At 43.3% G+C, this 18,349-nt stretch overlaps 1 protein-coding gene across 3 annotated transcripts in view; it reads right to left on the bottom strand.

The window, feature by feature from the left end:
• Positions 1 to 18,349, bottom strand: part of KNDC1 (kinase non-catalytic C-lobe domain containing 1) — a 118,435-nt gene that overhangs the window by 83,685 nt on the left and 16,401 nt on the right. Inside the window, exons 2-5 of one of the 3 annotated variants that reach the window (XM_040435349.1) lie at positions 13,952 to 14,032; positions 5,755 to 5,953; positions 2,028 to 2,086; positions 594 to 740 (exon numbers count right to left, since the gene is read on the bottom strand). In XM_040435349.1, the coding sequence (XP_040291283.1) occupies positions 594 to 740; positions 2,028 to 2,086; positions 5,755 to 5,953; positions 13,952 to 14,032 (486 nt within the window). The remainder of the gene's footprint in view (positions 1 to 593; positions 741 to 2,027; positions 2,087 to 5,754; positions 5,954 to 13,951; positions 14,033 to 18,349) is intronic. The other 2 variants (XM_040435350.1, XM_040435351.1) reach the window with 2 other exon arrangements.

Below are 18,349 nucleotides of genomic sequence, written 5' to 3'. Positions count from 1 at the left end.
GTGCACCCCCCAACTTTCTCCGCTCCGTTCTCCTTGTAGGTGCGGGTCCCAGAGGTGGGACCCGCACCTATCAGACAATGGGGGTATATCCTAGCGATATGCCCCCATTGTCTAAGATGGGATAACCCCTTTAATTTATGATGAGGCGTCTACATCCGGCAGTCCGTGTGCCTAAACTGATATCAGGTTTTTTTTATGCCAAAGAACTGGTGTAAAAGATAATAAATATGGCGGGCAAGCTTGTCTCGCCCTCTTTATGGGAAAGTGGCAAAGAGGGGGTAGAAATGCTACTCGCGCAAACATTTGTGTGCAAGCAGTGTTTTAAAAGACGCAAATACGCATTTTGCAACATTTTCATGCCAGAAACTTCATGATAATTCAGGCGCATAGGATTTTATTTTTTGGAATGCGCCTGCTATCAAGATCAATTATTAAGACTATATTAAGGAATTGTCGTTGAAGCAATTTAGACATACATGTTCTATTCACGGCTAAGCAACACCATATGTTTAAAGTAGCAGATCATTACGTAATGTAACTTTTCGGTAGCAGCAGAAGAATTGTCAAGGCCGAGGTAAAGCCCACAATCCTACCTCAATGTCCGGTCTGTCGGCCGGGTTTTCCTGTTGCATAGAATCCAGCAAGGAACTTAAATCTTGGCAAAATTCTGTCTCCGAATCTGGGTCGACTATAAATTCTATGGCTGCTTTCAGTGTTGCACCCAGAGAATATATATGCCCCTGTAGAAGGAAATATATATATATATAAGAGCAGATGATCGATTTTTACTGTGCAGTTCTTGTTTCTTAATGATTTAGTTACAATTATCATAGATAGATAGATAGATAGAGAGAAAAGGATACTAAGATAATTGGATGAAAGGATAGACAGACAGACATGCTAGATAGATAGATAGATAGATACTGTAGGAATAAGGGCTTTCCAGTTAAGAAAACCCAATTTAATACACTTCATTAGGCAATTATGCATTAAAGGGATTCTCCAGGGGGCATAGTAAAATCTAAAAAAAAAAAAAATCTTACGGACCTTTAAAATGTCCCATCTGCTCTTCAGCCACTGTGATCCCCGCTGGGTCTGCAGCAGTGACATGTAGTTCATTACTCATGGGGAACTACAGCCAATGACTGGCCTCAGCTGTGATGTGCCATGGTCAGTGATTGGCTGCAGCAGTCACGAGAACTATAAACATGACGTCATCACTACAGACCAAGCAGTGCCATAGCAGTAAGGGAACATTTTAAAGATAAGTTTTTTTTTTTTTTTACTCTACAATGCCCCCTGCCTAATAAAAAAAAAAATCCTTACCTCTCGGCCAGAGTAAGAGCAGATATAAAGAGCATCTCTTGTTCTGTCCTGAATTACACAGGCAACTCACTGATTTGAATGGGCCCGGTGTCATGCTTTATTTCTCCTGTGGTGGCGCTGCAGGCAAAATGAACACTTGCTGCCCAGTGTCCACACTGATCACAGCTGATTGATGGAGGTCTCAGCAGAGGGAAATTCTGGACTTTAAGCCTAGGTAAGCCCTAAAGAGAACCTGCCACCACGAACAGGCAATATAAGCTACATGCAGCAGGTTATAGAGCAGGAGGAGCTGAGCAGACGGATATAAAGTTTTATAGAAAAAGATTCAGTAAAACTTGTATTTTATACACTTATATTCCTGCTCATTCTGGGATTTGCAGTCCTGGAGGCGGTCCTATGAGTGATTGACAGCTCTCTCTGTATACACAGTCATAGAGGGAAGGCTGTCAGTCACTGGACTTCAAAGCCCAGAATGAGCAGGAAGATAAGTGTATAAAATACAAATTATACTGAATCCTTTCCCATAAAACTATATATCAATCTGCTCAGCTCCTCCTGCTCTATAACCTGCTGCCTGCAGCTGAGACACCATGTTTAATGAGACAGGTTCCCTTTAAATTGGCCATACCTTATACATAAAATTTTGCAAAAAAATAAAGTAAAATAATAATAACAACAAAAAACCTCCACTAGGCACATACCTCAATAGTGTTACCAGTCAGATCAAACTCTGGAGGTACAAAGGCCCCTTCAGGATCATCTAGAAGATAAAATGTAACCCAGATTCATAATTGCTTTACTGAATTCTTTGTAGTTGATATCACTCTTACTGCACATAAATCAGATCAAAAAGAAACAGTGACATCCAAAATATGCAAAAACACATCACAATGAATATTTCATATAAAATTATAAAATAAAAAGAAATAAAAAAACTCGAAAGTCATTAGTAATGCTGCAGTAATGCTACTCCATTCCTATAGAGATTCTGTATTCAGGATCATAATCCCTGACAAGTAGAGCAGAGAGGAGGATGAGGCAGCTCTTTACCTCAGTGTTGTGAAGCAACTTGTCATCATGTGTGATCAGGACAGGTTGTGTGTGTACTAATAGGACAGTGGCCATTTTGTTTCTCCTAATCATTGCTCCCCAGACAAAGTGAGCTATTATAACTAATGAAAGGTATTTGGGAATATATTTATCATGAAGTAATATTTAAGTATTTTAATTTCCTTAATTCCCGGAGAACCCCTTTAAGTAAACACCTACAAATTTTTGATATTGTAAAAAGCCGATTCCTCACAGCTCAGGTGAAGATGGAACCTAGACGATGCTTTGGTGAACCTTAAAGGGGTTGTCGGAGTTACTTAAACTCGGGTAATCCCTTCAAACGGTCTAAAATAACAAATGAATGGATTCTCACCCATTTTCTCAAGAGCAGCGCTCCAGTCCTACTGCTGCGGATGTCATCTTCTTGGCTGCAGCAGTGATGCTCTCTGCACACAGGTCACCTCTGCAGAAGATTGCTGGCCTAAGCTGTGCACAGGACATTTCTGCTGAGGTCAGTGATTGGCTGCAGAGGTGACCTATGTGAAAAGAAGATCATTGCTGCAGCCGAATAAACAAAGAGGACCAGAGCGCATCGCAAGAAGAACAACTGAGAATCTATTTAGTTATTTTAGGCAGTGTAAATAACTTGGACAACCCCTTTAAATCTAGCTGTTGGTGCAGGCTGCAGCACAAAACCCTTGAAACTTTAAAGGCTATGTACACCTTTGGAAGCAATATTTTTTTTATTATTCCATTGTACTCATTTTGAGCTAAAATCATTTTTTCAATTGGTCTTTATTAAAAATATGGAGCCCTTTTTTCTGTACAGAGCTGAGATGCTATAGAGAAGGGTTTCTCAACTCCGGTCCTCGGGACCCACCTACCGGTCAGGATTTGAGAATATCCCATAGAATGAATACCTGTGGTAAGCCCTGATGCATGGACACTAATTATATCACCTGCTCAATACTAAGGAAATCCTGAAAACATGACTGGTAGGTGGGTCCCGAGGACCGGAGTTGAGAAACCCTGCTCTGGTGGCAACCTGTGGATTTTCTCTCTTTTCTGTCAGTTGGGGAGCTGACGGACTCCTTATCTCTGCTTTCTGATCATAATAGCTCAGTTCTTATCTTACTGATAAGAATGTGGCTTAAATAAGTATTTATAACCTCTCTGTAATTTTAGAAAGAAGGGTTATTAGATGACTGACACAAAGTCAAAGTATCCGTCACACAGTTAGAAAAACAGTTAACCCTTTGTCACAGAATGGCTCAATTGAAAGTATGATTTTTAGCCAAAAATGAGAAAAATGCAATGAAACAAAAATTGCCACCGAAGGTGTAAATAGCCTTTAATGTAGAATCTCATTCCCTTGCAGAGCTTTGAAGGGTATATTTTAAAAAGCTGTTAGTATTCATATTGACATGTTCGAGCTTTGATCAGGGGAGGTAGAGGTGTGGAGACCCCCACAAGCTGTGTGTTCAGTTGAGCGCTGGACTCCTTTGTTCATGACTGGATCTGCTCGCATCTCCTCAAGCCGTGCATTCAAAACTTTCCGCTTCTACATTTTTGTGATCATGGGGGTCTCAGTACCCTGACCTCAACCAATCAAAACTTCTGACATGTCATTAGGCCATGTCAAAAAAATTAAGGATTAAGTATCCTTTAAAATTCGGTCAGCTTACAGACACCACAAGGGGGAGCTTACTGGATATGCAATTATATTTGCATTCAATTTGAGTTGAGTAAGAATGGGCATGCACATTAAACAGCCAAATGAGAGCAGGCCTACAGCCATCTCTCTTGACCACCCCCCAAACACATGCCGCTTGGCCAAGCATGCAATTGTCCTGAAGAGGGAAAGGCGTGAAAGCTGCTGCCTGACTCATCTGGCAGCGGCTTATCTTCCCGAGAACAAAAGGATCGCGCAGATGAAATTAACTGCCCAATCCTTATTGCCCCCCAAGTTCTGCTGTAAGTAGACAGTTAGGAGGGCCTTATACTCAACAGATGGTTGACTGTTCCCACGAAATCTGCGAAAAAAAAACACTCACCTTTAGGCGCTATTTACGAGACTGTGCCCATTTTGCGGACCGCAAAACATGAACATCAGTGGTGTGCAGCCCACATCTTGTGGACCCATTGAGGTCAACTGATCCGCACAGCGATGCGGGGTGCACATGGCTGGTGTCCGAGTGTTGCAGACCCGTGGTTTTCAATCCGCAAAATGGACACGTTCGTGTGAATGGGGCCTTAGAATGCTGCTCCATTCCAGGCACATGACCATACAGCCTCCTCATCGGTCATGTGATGCCCAGGTACATGTCACCACTGAGGCCAGTGAATGGCTGCAGCAGTTAATGTGACCAGGATGGTATGTCATCACTTCCGGTTCACCAGTGACCTCGGTGCTGTAACGGAGGTGCTTTCTAAAAGTGAATGGGTTTTATTGCTTTGTTTTAAATAAATGTCAGTCAACCATTTTTGGTTTTTGGTGTGGGGGAGGGGAGGGTTTGGAAAACAGTTTTAAATCTGTTTTAATCAATCAATCTCCCCCTAGTGGTGTCTGCAGGCAGTGGGAATTTTATCATTTAACTGGTACAATAGCGCTGAGGATATGGAGCACTATAACAGACAAGCAGATCTCATCCCTGATAACGATTAAAAGGGTTATCCCATAACTAATGTAAAAATGCAAATCAGACATCATATAGTACATGGCAATCTCTTTCTAACAAAGCTAGAAGCAGCCCTGTACCTCACATGGATCCAGAGATCTCCCCATTCATTGCTCTGCTAGATTTATATCAAGCTGACACCTCAGGGGGAGTGTCTTTTCTGCTGCAGCTCAGGGGGCGTGTCCATGCTCTCCCTATCACAGCTCAGGGGGCATGTCCATGTTCTGCCTATCACAGCTCAGGAGGCAGTTAAAGGATGAAACTGAGCATGTGCGGCCATCTCAGTGAGCAGGACAACGAAATAATAAATAAACCAAACAGCAGGTGGCGCTATACAGATACATTTTATTGAATAACTCACTGGCTATGCAAAATTTTTAATTACATGCAATTACAAAAGTATTCAGATCCAGGTGCTGGTTTGAGAACCATAGAATATTTTTTGTGGGACAACCCCTTTAAATGAATAAAATGATTAGAAACAATTAAATAAAACAGAATTCTACAGAAAAATAGACGCTGATAAAAGATGGAACGGAACATACTTAGTGAGAAAGCACTTTTCAGCTCTTCATTACCAGAATTTGCTGTATGACACTGTGTATTGTTCCTCTTTTACGCGACTCTCATAAGGGATGCGCAGTTGTCATTGAGAAAGCTGCTTGGGGACTTGGCAGCGCTGGAAGAAAGGAAGACTTACCACTAAGCTGCTCCATGAAGCAGACGTTGCCGCTGGTGTTAAATGCCAGTGTGTCTGGAGTAATGCACAGCGTCTGGAAGATGGCCGCATGAGAGATGTCCTTCATGGAGTAGCAGCATTCCAGGCAGATTGCCCAAATATCCTGCTCCGTGAGACAGTTATCTCGTAGTGACAGAATATCAGCCAAGGACACGTTTTCCTGCCAAGACATTTCACAGCACTTTAGTAATGGTAGGAATACTCAGCCATTCCCTGTGGCTTCATTTCTAACCAATATTTAGGTATTAAAAAGGAACAACTCGTAGGAACAATGACCTGAGAACTACGAAATGAAGTCGCTCTCAATTAAATATAAATATCTACGGTATATTAAAGTAGTAAGTTATAGACTATAGTGTCCGACAGATAAAAGACTGTAATATAGATCAACACCATAGACTACGATTATAAAAATTGTCGCGCGACACATGTCGCAGTGTACTTGTGCCCTAGGTGTCGTGTGACTTATTGTCACGCGACACATGTCGTCGTGTAGCCCTAGCCTAAAGCTGACCTATAGCAGTGAAGAAAAATGGCTGGGTTGTTATGGAAACCTGGAGTAAAACTGTGTGTATGTGGAGACTAAGGGCCTGCGAGCTTCTATTGGCTGATGAGGGACATGTGACCGTGTGTTTGGCCGTTGGGATATGAAGAGAAAGACCTGCTGGCTTGTATTGGCTAATGCAGGTTATTTTTTGGGAATATCTCAGGAACGGTACGTCCTAGAGAGCTGAGACCCCCACAAGATTTCTTTCCAGGTATCAAGGGATGTGTACACCAAGTTTCATTGAAATCGATGGTTGCGTTTTTGAGTGATCGCGGAACACATACATACATATATATATATATATATATATATATATATATTACACATACCCCTTTTCATGTGTACAGCGCCTTGGAAGGAATGGTGTAGTAATAATAATAATAATAATAATAATAATAATAATAATAATAATAAATAATGTAGAAAGCAAATGCCATAAAAATAATAATAATATTTAAATTCAACAATGTCTCAAACATCCATATCACAGTTCACTATTACAGTGTAACTACATTAGAGGCCAGTATGCCCAACTGATCATATACATGAGGCTTAAAGGGCATCTGTTCCACGTGTACTTGGCAGCTGAAGACGTCTGTGTTGGTCCCATGTTCCTATGTGTCCGCAATGCTGAGAAAAAGGTTTTAATAGATGCAAAATGAGCCTTTAGGAGCAACAGGGGCGTTACCGTTACACCTAGATTGACAGGGCCAGGTGTGATGACGTTTTCACTGCCAGGCCCCAGCAATCAAAGTGGAGAAGACACGGCAGTTGCAGAGAGAGCAGAGCCACTAGGTGTAATGGTAACGCCCCCGTTGCTCCTAGAGGCTCATTTGCATATAATAAAAATGAAATCTCAGTAATGCATACACATATGACCATGGGACCAACACAGACGCCTTCAGCTGCCACGTGCACATGTAACAGGTCAGACAGGGTCATAGGTACAAGTCTGCTGACAGATGCCCTTTGAAGTGATTGTGCCCATAAACTACCTTTTAATCTAAAGTATACTTTCATCAATCATTCTAGCTCCCATTGTTCCTTGTATTTTTATTAGTTTTTTTCACATTCACCTTACTTGCAGTTTTCTGCCCCATCATGTCACACTACGCACACCCCTTACAAGGCTCCAATGCACAATGTAACCTGCAGCAACTGGATATCTTAAAACAGATTTGCCACAGGGCGCAATGGTAGGCTAATAACTTTAGAATAAGGCAGTTTTGATAAATGGTGGTATTTGGGGAAAGGGATATAGCAGTAATCTGTTGGACGCAAGATATTTTAGAAAAAAAAAAATTTTTTTTTCCTTTTACTTTGCATTGCAGACACTGCTACTTAAAACAGCATGCACCTGGCAGCTGTGGTTCCTGCGAGCAGGGCCATTTTCAAAGACCCGGCCAGCGCCGTACTTGAACAGCACTGATCAGGTCTTTGAAGAAGACCCCCACTGAACGGCTACCCCGCGTGGAGATGGGGGAAGCCATTTGTTCCCTCTAATAGTTTGGGTCTTTCTGAAGAGTTCCAGGCTAATAGGTCGGTAGTTCCTATTGAACCCTGCAGGTGGCAGTGCTCTTTAGGAATATAATGAATTTCGCTTACACTACTGTATTAAATCACAGCGTTGTATGGGAGAAGCGATCTAAAGATCGCATGTTCAGTTCCCCCTCGCCGCATACCAAAAAGCATGAACTATTAAAATATAAATATATTTATCCTGCACAGTTAACGCCATAATGGATAAAAAAAAATAAAAAAATAAAAAAAAGTGGACGATTTGCAGTTTTTTTTGTCACTTTACCTCCCCAAAAATACCTGAATATAAAGTAATCAAAAAGCCATATACAGTGCCTTGCAAAAGTATTCACCCCCCTTGACTTTTTTCGTATTTTGGTGCCTTACAACCTGGAATTAACATGGATTGTTTGTGGATTTCATCATTTCATTTACAGAACATGCTCACAACTATGAAGATGTTTTTTTATTTTTATTGTGAAGCAAACAACAAATAGAACAAAATAACAGAAAAACTCAATGTGCATAACTATTCACCCCCCTAAAGTCAATACTTTGTAGAGCCACCTTGTGCATCAATCATAGCTCCAAGTCGCTTTGGATAAGTCTTTATGAGCTTGCCACATCTTACTACTGGGATTTTTGCCTATTCCTCCTTGTAAAACTGCTCCAGCTCCTTCAAGTTGGATGTTTGCGCTTGTGTGCAGCAATCTTTAAGTCTGACCACAGATTTACTATTGGATTGAGATCTGGGCTTTGACTCGGCCATTCCAACACATTTACATGTTTCCCCTTAAACCACTCAAGTGTTGCTTTAGCCGTGTGTTTGGGGTCATTGTCCTGCTGGAAGGTGAACCTCCGTCCTGGCCTCAAATCACGCACAGAGTGGGACTCAAGAATATCCCTGTATTTAGCACCATCCATCTTTCCCTCAACTCTGACCAGTTTCCCATCCCCCCAGCATGATGCTGCCACCACCATGTCTCACTGTGGGGATGGAGTTCTTTGGGTGATGTGATGTGTTGGGTTTGCGTCAGACATAGCGTTTTCTTTGATGGCCGAAAAGTAAAATTTTAGTCTCATCAGACCAGGGCACCTTCCTCCATACATTTTGGGAGTCTCCCACATGCATTTTTGCAAACTCACAATGTGCCTTATTGTTTTAGCTGAAAGTAATGGTTTTCTTCTGGCCGCTCTGCCATAAAGCCCAACTCTATGGAGCGTACGGCTTATTATTGTCCTATGTACAGATCCTCCAGTCTCTGCTGTGAACTCTGCAGCTCCTCCGGGGTTACCTTCGGTCTCTGTGCTACCTCTATGGATAATGCCCTCCTTGCCCGGTCCCTGAGTTTTGGTGGGCGGCCGTCTCTCTTGGCAGGTTTGCTGTTGTGCCATGTTCTTTCCATTTGGTTATGATAGATTCGATTGTGCTCCTGGGGATCATCAAAGATTTGGATATTTTTTTTAATTTTTATAACCTAACTCTGACTTGTACTTCTCAAAAACATTGTCCCTTACTTGTTTGGAGAGTTCCTTGGTCTTCATGGCAGTGTTTGGTTAGTGATGCCTCTTGCTTAGGTGTTGCAGACTATGGGGCCTTTCAAAAAAGGTGTGTATATGTAATGACAGATCATGTGACACTTAGATTGCACACAGGTGGACATCATTTCACTAATTATGTGACTTCTGAAGGCAATTGGTTGCACCAGAGCTTTTTATGGGCTTCCTAACAAAGGGGGTGAATACATACGCACAGGCCAATTTTCAAATTTATATATTTTTCTCATTTCACTAAACCAACTTATATTGTGTTCTGATCCATCACATAAAATTCAGATTAACAAAACATTGAATTTAAGGCTGTAATGTAACAAAGTACAAAAAAAAAAGTCAAGGGGGGGGGGGGGGTGAATACTTTTGCAAGGCGCTGTACTTTCCAATATGGTATCACTGAAAACTACAGATCACCCAGCAAAAAAATGAGCCCTTTTGCAGCTCCGTAGATGGAAATATAAAAAATTATGGCTCAGAATATGGCAATGAAAAGAAAAAAAAATTACCATATTTTCCACTTTATAAGACACACTTTTCCCCCCCAAAAAAGTGGTGCAAAAACGGCAGTGCGCCTTATAAAGCGAACACTAGTGAGCGCTTCCATCATGGATAGGGCGAAAAATACAATCATTATACAACTTAGGCCTCATGCACACGACCGCATAATACTACTAAGATGTATCGTTTGTGCCGACTGCTATGGGAATGTATAACAAATCCTTGTATTACTGCTGTACCAATGGTGCATTGTACCGGCCCGTCATGAATAGTAATGTATGGGATTATACTGTCAATTGTCTACTGTGACCCATGTCTATGTTGTGCTGCTGCGACACGAAAATTTCCCTCGGGCTCAATAAAGTGTATCGTGTCGTATATGTCATCTGCAATCTGCATGATATGGGTACCGTCTATGTTGCATCCGTATTTTTTTGTGGACCAACTGACTTCAATGGGTCAGTGGTCTGCATTTTACGGCCAAGTACAGGACACGTTCTCTCTCTTTGCGGAACAGACATATGGATATGGAAAGCACAGATTTGCGGACAGCAAAACGGATACGGTCGTGCGCATGAGGCCTTAGGATGTAGTATTAGTGTTGTACCGCTGCTCTGTATGTAGTGACCCTGCAGCCTTCTTTCAGGTTTCTCACCGGAATACCCCTTTATGAGGCCTCTATGAAACAGACTGACTGGTCAGATACTGTAGCCTCCCATGCACAAACTATAGGCATGAAAGCTCATACCGGCAAACAGGCGGCGATGGCTCCGATATAAGCGTCCGCGTGTAACATAAATCAAGAACACGGAGTCTTATACCAGTACAATTGGATCGACCTTATTAATTGTAGGATGTCCTCGCACAACCCACACGTTACTGACCTACATAACACGCCGAAGGTGCTGCTGATAAAAGCAGATCTTCTGTATTGTGTCTGGCTGCCGTCAAGGAGGAGGAGGAAGAGGAGCGCGCTCGGAGCACCTTTGATGTATAATTGAGTGATCAATGCGTGACGTATGAAAGAAACTTCTGCATTTCCACTCTAGAGGGAAGGACTCCGTTCAGAGGTGATATTCCACAAAGCGCTTTTCTGCGTAGACATGTGCGGGTCTTCAGAGACGGTGACAAACGGCAGAGAGGGGGAGCGTGCATCTGGAGAGGATGCCCTAATTAATACTAATGAGTACTATGCCCACAACACCCTAAAGCAGCACAACTATACAATACTATACAACAAAATCCGGGTTATTACAGTCTTTATTAAAAATAGATGTGCAGCACGTGTGTACCGGACGTGAAGCTTCAGGCGTGTGCATCCATGTGCCATACAGCTGCAGACGCTCTTTTTGCTATGTATTTTAACATTTTACTAAAGGGTCCTTAAAGGGGTTATTCAATTTCTCAAAAAAAAAAAAACACATGTGCTGGGCCCCTCACAGGTAATATACTTACTTACCCTGCTTCCGGCGCCGCTCCTGGTCCCCGCACCGCCGCTGCTGCTTCTCCCTGTACACGGATGAAAACATCTGGGTCCAGGGGGGATGTGGATGGGGACAGCAGCCAATGGCAGGTGCCGCGATGCTAGGGAGGGTCGTCCTCATCCCCGCCTTGCCATTGGCTGCTACCCCCGACACAGGAGGTCTTCAGCCATGTACAGGGAGAAGCAGCAGCGGCGGTGCGGGGACCAGGAGCGGCGCCGGTTGCGGGTTAAGTATATTACCTGTGAGGGGCCCCGGCACATGTGTTTTTTTTTGGAGAAATTGGATAACCCCGTTAAAGGGTTTGTCTCACTTCAGTAAGTGGCATTTATTTATCATGTAGGCAAACTTAATACAAGGCACTTGTAGAAGGCTTGCATAGTAAAATATCAATTATCGCAGATGACACAAAACTGTGTAAAGTAATTAACACTGAAGAGGACAGTATACTACTACAGAGGGATCTGGATAGATTGGAGGCTTGGCAGATAAGTGGCAGATGAGGTTTAACACTGACAAATGTAAGGTTATGCACATGGGAAGGAATAATGCAAGTCACCCGTACATACTAAATGGTAAAACACTCGGTAACAATGACATGGAAAAGCACCTAGGAATTTTAATAAACAGCAAACTAAGCAGCAAAAACCAGTGTCAGGCAGCTGCTGCCAAGGCCAATAAGATAATGGGTTGCATCAGAAAGGGCATAGATGCCCGTGATAAGAACATAGTCCTACCACTTTACAAATCGCTAGTCAGACCACACATGGAGTACTGTGTACAGTTCTGGGCTCCTGTGAACAAAGACATAGCAGAGCTGGAGAGGGTCCAGAGGAGGGCAACTAAAGTAATAACTGGAATGGGGCAACTACAGTACCCTGAAAGATTATCAAAATTAGGGTTATTCACTTTAGAAAAAAGACGACTGAGGGGAGATCTAATTACTATGTATAACTATATCAGGGGTCAGTACAGAGATCTCTCCCATCAGCTATTTATCCCCAGGGCTGTGACTGTGACGAGGGGACATCCTCTGCGTCTGGAGGAAAGAAGGTTTGTACACAAACATAGAAGAGGATTCTTTACGGTAAGAGCAGTGAGACTATGGAACTCTCTGCCGGAGGAGGTGGTGATGGTGAGTACAATAAAGGAATTCAAGAGGGGCCTGGATGTATTTCTGGAGCGTAATAATATTACAGGCTATAGCTACTAGAGAGGGGTCGTTGATACAGGGAGTTATTCTGATTGCCTGATTGGAGTCGGGAAGGTATTTTTTATTCCCCTAAAGTGGGGAAAATTGGTTTCTACCTCACAGGGTGTTTTTTTGCCTTCCTCTGGATCAACTTGCAGGATAACAGGCCGAACTGGATGGACAAATGTCTTTTTTCGGCCTTATGTACTATGTTACTTACTAATGTATGGTGATTGTCCATATTGCTTCTTTTGCTGACTGGATTCATTTTTCCATCACATTTAGGCCTCTTTCACACGGGCGAGTTTTCCGCGCGGGTGCAATGCGTGAGGTGAACGCATTGCACCCGCACTGAATCCTGACCTATACATTTCTATGGGGCTGTGCACATGAGCGGTGATTTTCACGCATCACTTGTGCATTGCATGAAAATCGCAGCATGCTCTAGATCTTCTTTGTTGACCTGGGAGGAAAAGGACCTTTGGTGACGTAACTGCGTTCATCACATGGTCCATCACATAGCCCATCACCATGGTGATGGACCATGTGATGAGTGCAGTGACATCACCAAAGGTCCTTTTCCTCCCAGGTCCTCAAAGAAGAATTATTTATTTTTTTAACCCCGCCATCTCTAATTTACTTAGCATTCTGTATTAAGAATGCTATTATTTTCCCTTATAACCATGTTATAAGGGAAAATAATAAAATCTACACAACACCTAACCCAAACCCGAACTTCTGTGAAGAAGTCCGGGTTGGGGTCTGGGTACCATACATGCCGATTTTTCTCACGCGCGTGCAAAACGCATTAAAATGCTTTGCACTTGCGCGGAAAAATCGTGCATTTTCCCACGACGCACCCACATCCTATCCGGCCCTCACACACGACACCCGTGTGAAAGAGGCCTAAGGGTGCATTCAGACGACCGTAATGTTTTGTAGATCCACAAAACACGGATGCCAGCCCGTGTGCATTCCGCAATTTGCGGACCGCACATGGCCGGCACCATCATAGAAAATGCCTATTCTTGTCCGTAATTGCAGAGAAGAATAGGACATGCTCTATCTTCATTTGCGGGTCCGCAGGACAGAACTACGGATGCAAACAGCACACGGTGTGCTGTCCACATCTTTTGTGGTCCAATTGATATAAACGGCCGTGTGAATAAGCCATAAACACTGCTCGTTTCCATGGTTGGGGCTGTGGGAGAGGGAGATCCTCCAGACGGATCCACTGCCAATGGCTAATAGAGTACAATATTGGGGACGCTATATTGACGACCTTTTGATCATTTGGCAGGGCACAGAAGAGGAGTTTGGGTCGTTCATACAACAATTCAATAGAAATTATATGAATATCAAACTCACCTTCAAGAAAAGCCGGACCTGCTTGGATTTCCTGGATGTGTGCTTCCAGATTGATGGTGAGGGTCGGGTTATGACGGACCTCTATAGAAAACACACTTCAGAGAATGCCTTACTACATGCGAAGTCAGCTCATCTGGGTAATCTTATCACAGTATACCGGTTGGTCAGTTCTTGAGAGTAAGGAGAGTTTGTTCAACTGAACGGGCCTTTGAATTTCCGGCTGAGGAGATTCTATGAGAGGGGCTACAGCATACGATCGATAGAAGTAGGATATCAGAGAGCCAGTAGATCCAGAAGATCAGATTTACTTCACAAAAAGGAGAAGAAAGATGAGAGGGAAGAGATACGATTCATCACTGGATATAATACACGATGGAGGGATGTCCGTGAAGTACTAGGTAAATACTGGAAAATATTGAGGACTGACCCACAATTGGGCAAAATAATACCACCTTATCCATCGATCACATATCGGAGAGCAAAAAATCTGAGAGATCATTTAGTCAAAGACCATTATGTTGTCAAGAAACCTGAGATATTTGGTACAAAGGGCCCTCCCTGGGGCAGTAGAGAATGCGGCAAATGTGTCGCATGTACCAACATGGATAGGGCGGAATACTTTTGGAATTCCTCATGTAGGAAATAATACAAAATAACATGTACAACCATTGGAGTTATCTACTGGGCTATATGCCCATGAGGTTTGATATATAGAGGGATGTCATAGATTCAATTAAAAAGGCGAATCAGAGAACATGTACTGGCGCAATACAAGCTGTCAGAGATTCGGAAGATACAGAGAGCTTACAAACCATCCCAAGACATTTCAAAGAGAAACGCACCTCTGATGGTTCTCTTCTTCGCTTTAGGGGCATTGATCAGGTGAGGATTTCCCCTAGAGGTGGAAACTGGAAAAAACTTCTGTGCCAAAAAGAAACACAATGGATATTTTTGTTGGATACAATCACACCGTCAGGACTTAATGAAGGTAATCGCTTCGCCCCCTTTTTATAACTCCCTGTTTGTGCTCCTCATACGATAGCAAAACATATTTTTGTTATTTTAATTAGGTATTTTTAATGTTTTAACAGTTGCATTCTTTATGTTGTCTGATTTACCCATCTTATTATCCTTTTAGAATAACGTCCATCCGCATTCAATCGAGACTACCAGAGGGGATGAAGGTGGAAGATATTGACCCTTCGACACATAGGCTAAAGGATTACAAAGACTTGGACAGCATCTACTTTTTAGGCTACTTTCACACCTGTGTTCGGTGCGGATCCGTATAGTATCTGCACAGATGGATCCGCACCTTTAATGCAAACGATTGTATCTGTTCAGAACGGATCCGTTTGCATTACCATGAACAAAAATAAATAAATGATAATGTAAACGGATCCATTTAGCCTTAGGGCTCTTTCACACTTGCGTTGTTCTGTTCCGGCATAGAGTTCCGTCGTCGGGGCTCTATGCCGGAAGAATCCTGATCAGTTTTATCCTAATGCATTCTGAATGGAGAGAAATCCGTTCAGGATGCATCAGGATGTCTTCAGTTCCGGACCAGAACGTTTTTTGGCCGGAGAAAATACTGCAGCATGCTGCGCTTTTTGCTCCGGCCAAAAATCCTGAACACTTGCCGCAAGGCCGGATCCGGAATTAAAGCCCATTGAAAGGCATTAATCCGGATCCGGCCTTAAGCTAAACGTCGTTTCGGCGCATTGCCGGATCCGACGTTTAGCTTTTTCTGAACGGTTACCATGGCTGCCAGGACGCTAAAGTCCTGCTTGCCATGGTAAAGTGTAGTGGGGAGCGGGGGAGCAGTATACTTACCGTCCGTGCGGCTCCCGGGGCGCTTCAGAGTGACGTCAGGGCGCCCCACGCGCATGGATGACGTGATCGCATGGATCACGTCATCCATGCGCATGGGGCGCCCTGACGTCATTCTGGAGCGCCCCGGGAGCCGCACGGACGGCAAGTATACTGCTCCCCCACTCCCCACTACTACTATGGCAGCCAGGACTTTAATAGCGTACTGGGTGCCATAGTAACACTGAACGCATTTTGAAGACGGATCCGTCTTCAAATGCTTTCAGTTCACTTGCGGTGTTACGGATCCGGTGGGCACCTCCGGCAAATGGAGTGCACGCCGGATCCGGACAACGCAAGTGTGAAAGAGGCCTTACACTAAAAGTCAATGGGAGGCGGATCCGTTTTCAATTGCACCATATTGCGTCAGTGAAAACGGATCCGTCCCCATTGACTTAAATTGTAAGTCAGGACGGATCCGTTTGGCTCCGCATCGTCAGGCGGACATCAAAACGCTGCAAGCAGAGTTTTGGTGTCCACATCCAGAGCGGAATGGAGGCTGAACGAAGGCAAACTGATGCATTCTGAGCGGATCCTTATCCATTCAGAATGCATTGGGGCTGAACTGATCCGTTTTGGGCCGGTTGTGAGAGCCCTGAACGGATCTCAGAAACTGACCCAGAAAAGCCAGTGTGAAAGTAGCCTTAGGTTTATACAACTTTAGGCCTATCTCATCAGGTGCTAAGGCAACTAATTGTGACAGTTGATCTCCAGATTGTGTGGTGGAAAAATATCCGGCATTTTAGAACCTCGCCTGTGGCTGTCACTATGAATAAGGGTACTAACCTAATGGAGACCACTATGGGGGATGTAGGTGGAAGAGATAGATGCATAGATGCATGGGCCGAATAGGATTGGTAGTTCCCAGCCGTATTCCTATGAAATTCTATTTTTAATCTATTTATGTTTTAATCGGATCGTGATGGATGATAAGTGATGGGAATATTATTGACATTTTAGAAATACACTTGTATTGATGTTGATATTGGGGGCAAGAGGTTTATTTTCCCATTTAGCACAATGTCCACTGGTAAATTAATGTATACATAATATGGTCATCAAAAGGTGAATCTATGACGGATCATGCACCCCCTGTCGATATCTTACACTTTTGGATGAAATATTTATGTGTATTTATTGCAAATAATATGTGATGAAATGATAGACTTCTTGCAGACCTTATATACCGTATCTATATATCTGTACGAGTGTTAATTGATGGGCTAAGGATAGGTCTTTTCATACATAGAGCAAAATTATGTATTTTAGTATAAATTATATCTTTTCACCATGTTGTTTATTTGATGTGGGCATAGTACCCTTTTAAAACAAAACCTGATGGATGGGGGGGGTGGGAATTGTTGTTGTACTTTAATCCCCCCCCCCCTCCCCCCTCTGACACGCATGCGTAGTATGTGAATAGAACAACCACACTCTGCATTATTGGATTTTGGGGGATTTCATTTATAGGTACATGGTTGTTTTCCATCTTTCTTTTGTCATTGGATTAGATATTGGATTTAGCCTGATGTGGGCATATTGCCCTGTTTAAAGATGGCGTCTGTTTCTGATTCAGGGGCGGGAACCCCTACTGCAGTATGTTTAATACGGTAATATTAGGAGTGAGGGGGCATGTTTAATCACTTTTAATTGAATGAGACATTTTATATTTGTATACTGCAACACTGGAGCGGTGGGGGGGGGGGGAAATCTGTGGATGGCACTGTTAAGGGGTGGGGGGGTCTGTGGATGGCTCCCCATAACAGTGCGCCATCCACAGATCCCCCCATAACAGTGCGCCATCCACAGATCCCCCCCCATAACAGTGCGCCATCCACAGATCCCCCCCCATAACAGTGCGCCATCCACAGATCCCCCCCCATAACAGTGCGCCATCCACAGATCCCCCCCCATAACAGTGCGCCATCCACAGATCCCCCCCATAACAGTGCGCCATCAACAGATCCCCCCATAACAGTGCGCCATCCACAGATCCCCCCATAATAGTGCGTCATCCACAGATCCCCCCATAACAGTGCGTCATCCACAGATCCCCCATAACAGTGTCCTTTACAGAACCCCCATAATAGTGCCATCCACAGACCACCATTAGTTCCAAACCCACCAAAAGCACACCTTTTGGTTAAAAATATTATTTTTCTTATTTTCCTCCCCAAAAACCTAGGTGCGTCTTATGGGCCGGTGCGTCTCATAGGGTGAAAAATACGGTAGTCTGCAAGCACGACCACCACTGCTGGATTGTAGGGTGGTCATAACCCCTGGAAATGATCTGTATATAATGTGATTGAAAAATGAATCCAGCCAGCAAAGGAGGCAATAGGACAGTCACAATACATTAGTAAGTGCTTTGTATTAGCTTTATGTTGCTGAAATGAGACAACCACTTTAAACACATGAATTTACATTGCCATTTTTGGGGGCTGTAAAAACACAAAAATAATCACAAGCTTTTTTTTTTTTTTTTGGGCATCTATGTTTTATTGTGAGCTTTTTGTGGGCATTCTTGCA

This window comes from Bufo bufo, chromosome 6 (assembly GCF_905171765.1).
Source record: "Bufo bufo chromosome 6, aBufBuf1.1, whole genome shotgun sequence".
Classification (NCBI taxonomy): domain Eukaryota; kingdom Metazoa; phylum Chordata; class Amphibia; order Anura; family Bufonidae; genus Bufo; species Bufo bufo.
This window is presented reverse-complemented; position numbering and strand designations above follow the sequence as displayed.